Here is a 2168-nt window from a genome sequence, read left to right as displayed (position 1 = left end):
CTCATCTATGGGGACACTTACCCATCATCCTTCCTCTCATCTATGGGGACACTTACCCATCATCCTTCCTCTCATCTATGGGGACACTTACCCCTCATCCTTCCTCTCATCTATGGGGACACTTACCCATCATCCTTCCTCTCATCTATGGGGACACTTACCCATCATCCTTCCTCTCATCTATGGGGACACTTACCCATCATCCTTCCTCTCATCTATGGGGACACTTACCCATCATCCTTCCTCTCATCTATGGGGACACTTACCCATCATCCTTCCTCTCATCTATGGGGACACTTACCCGTCATCCTTCCTCATCTATGGGGACACTTACCCAGTGGGAAGGTCAGTGGGAAGGTCAGTGGGAGGGTCAGTGGGAAGGTCAGTAGGAAGGTCAGTGGGAAGGTCAGTAGGAAGGTCAGTGGGAAGGTCAGTAGGAAGGTCAGTGGGAAGGTCAGTAGGAAGGTCAGTGGGAAGGTCAGTAGGAAGGTCAGTGGGAAGGTCAGTAGGAAGGTCAGTGGGAAGGTCAGTAGGAAGGTCAGTGGGAAGGTCAGTAGGAAGGTCAGTGGGAAGGTCAGTAGGAAGGTCAGTGGGAAGGTCAGTAGGAAGGTCAGTGGGAAGGTCAGTAGGAAGGTCAGTGGGAAGGTCAGTAGGAAGGTCAGTGGGAAGGTCAGTAGGAAGGTCAGTGGGAAGGTCAGTAGGAAGGTCAGTGGGAAGGTCAGTAGGAAGGTCAGTGGGAAGGTCAGTAGGAAGGTCAGTGGGAAGGTCAGTAGGAAGGTCAGTGGGAAGGTCAGTAGGAAGGTCAGTGGGAAGGTCAGTAGGAAGGTCAGTGGGAAGGTCAGTAGGAAGGTCAGTGGGAAGGTCAGTAGGAAGGTCAGTGGGAAGGTCAGTAGGAAGGTCAGTGGGAAGGTCAGTAGGAAGGTCAGTGGGAAGGTCAGTAGGAAGGTCAGTGGGAAGGTCAGTAGGAAGGTCAGTGGGAAGGTCAGTAGGAAGGTCAGTGGGAAGGTCAGTAGGAAGGTCAGTGGGAAGGTCAGTAGGAAGGTCAGTGGGAAGGTCAGTAGGAAGGTCAGTGGGAAGGTCAGTAGGAAGGTCAGTGGGAAGGTCAGTAGGAAGGTCAGTGGGAAGGTCAGTAGGAAGGTCAGTGGGAAGGTCAGTAGGAAGGTCAGTGGGAAGGTCAGTAGGAAGGTCAGTGGGAAGGTCAGTAGGAAGGTCAGTGGGAAGGTCAGTAGGAAGGTCAGTGGGAAGGTCACTTGGAAGGTCACATGGCTAGTCCTGGTCCCTTCTTATCTCCACGCATGGGGGAGGAGTCCATATGATCGGTTGTCTGTAACACGCCACACGCCCTTTCCTTCCAGGTATCTTCACTGCCCCCGTGGAAGGCCGGTATTTCTTCAGCGCCATCTTGTCCGGCTACAAAGATGAGAAGATTGAAGCGGTTCTGTCCAAATCTAACCTTGGCATTGCGCGGGTGGACTCGGAGGGCTACCAGCCGGAAGGCCTGGAGAAGAAGCCCCTGGTGGAGAATAAGACCGCCTCCAGCTCACTCGGGGTCTTCAATATCATTCTCCCGCTGAGTGCCGGTGACACCGTCTGCATTGACCTGGTGACCGGGAAGCTGGCCCACTCCGACGAGCCTCTGACGCTGTTCAGCGGGATCCTCCTTTATGAGGGGGAAGTGGACTTCTAGAGACACTCAAACTGCACAGCGACGGCGGGAACTCTCTGAAGTCCTAGGAGGTGAGATGACCCGTCATGAGGGGCCCTCAGGGGCCCGGCGCCATCTTCTATAAACCTCCATTCACCAATGAAAGCCCCTCACAGACCCAGATACCCCCCATAATAAAACCACTTAGCTTGTGATCAGCACCGAGGTCATCCGCACAAAGTCACCGCCGGCACAAAGGAAACCGTGTATATTGTATGAGACGAGATGTAGCGACCATGTGACTGGACAGACGGGCCGCATGGAGTGTGTTCATTAAATGTGGTCAGATCAGACCTCTACCCACAATCCTCTCTGTCTCCTCTTTCATTGCACAACAACGAAGACCTGAGAACGTGTGCGTGTCTGGGCGTGCGTGTGTGCGTGTCTGGGCGTGCGTGTGTGCGTGTCTGGGCGTGCGTGTGTGCGTGTATGGACGTGCGTGTGTGCGTGTCTGGGCGTGCGT

The 2168-nt window shown here is 54.4% G+C and overlaps 1 protein-coding gene across 1 annotated transcript in view; it reads left to right on the top strand.

Moving 5' to 3' along the window:
• The window catches only part of LOC108803566 (EMILIN-1-like), a 12951-nt gene extending 11255 nt beyond the window's left edge, over positions 1-1696 (top strand). The window contains exon 6 of the mRNA XM_018575397.1: positions 1356-1696. Coding sequence (XP_018430899.1) covers positions 1356-1687 — 332 coding nt within the window. The 3' untranslated portion in view covers positions 1688-1696. The remainder of the gene's footprint in view (positions 1-1355) is intronic.
• Positions 1697-2168: the final 472 nt, after the last annotated feature.

Source organism: Nanorana parkeri, unplaced genomic scaffold, assembly GCF_000935625.1.
Source record: "Nanorana parkeri isolate BGI_ZX_2015 unplaced genomic scaffold, ASM93562v1 scaffold3876, whole genome shotgun sequence".
Classification (NCBI taxonomy): Eukaryota; Metazoa; Chordata; class Amphibia; order Anura; family Dicroglossidae; genus Nanorana; species Nanorana parkeri.
This window is presented reverse-complemented; position numbering and strand designations above follow the sequence as displayed.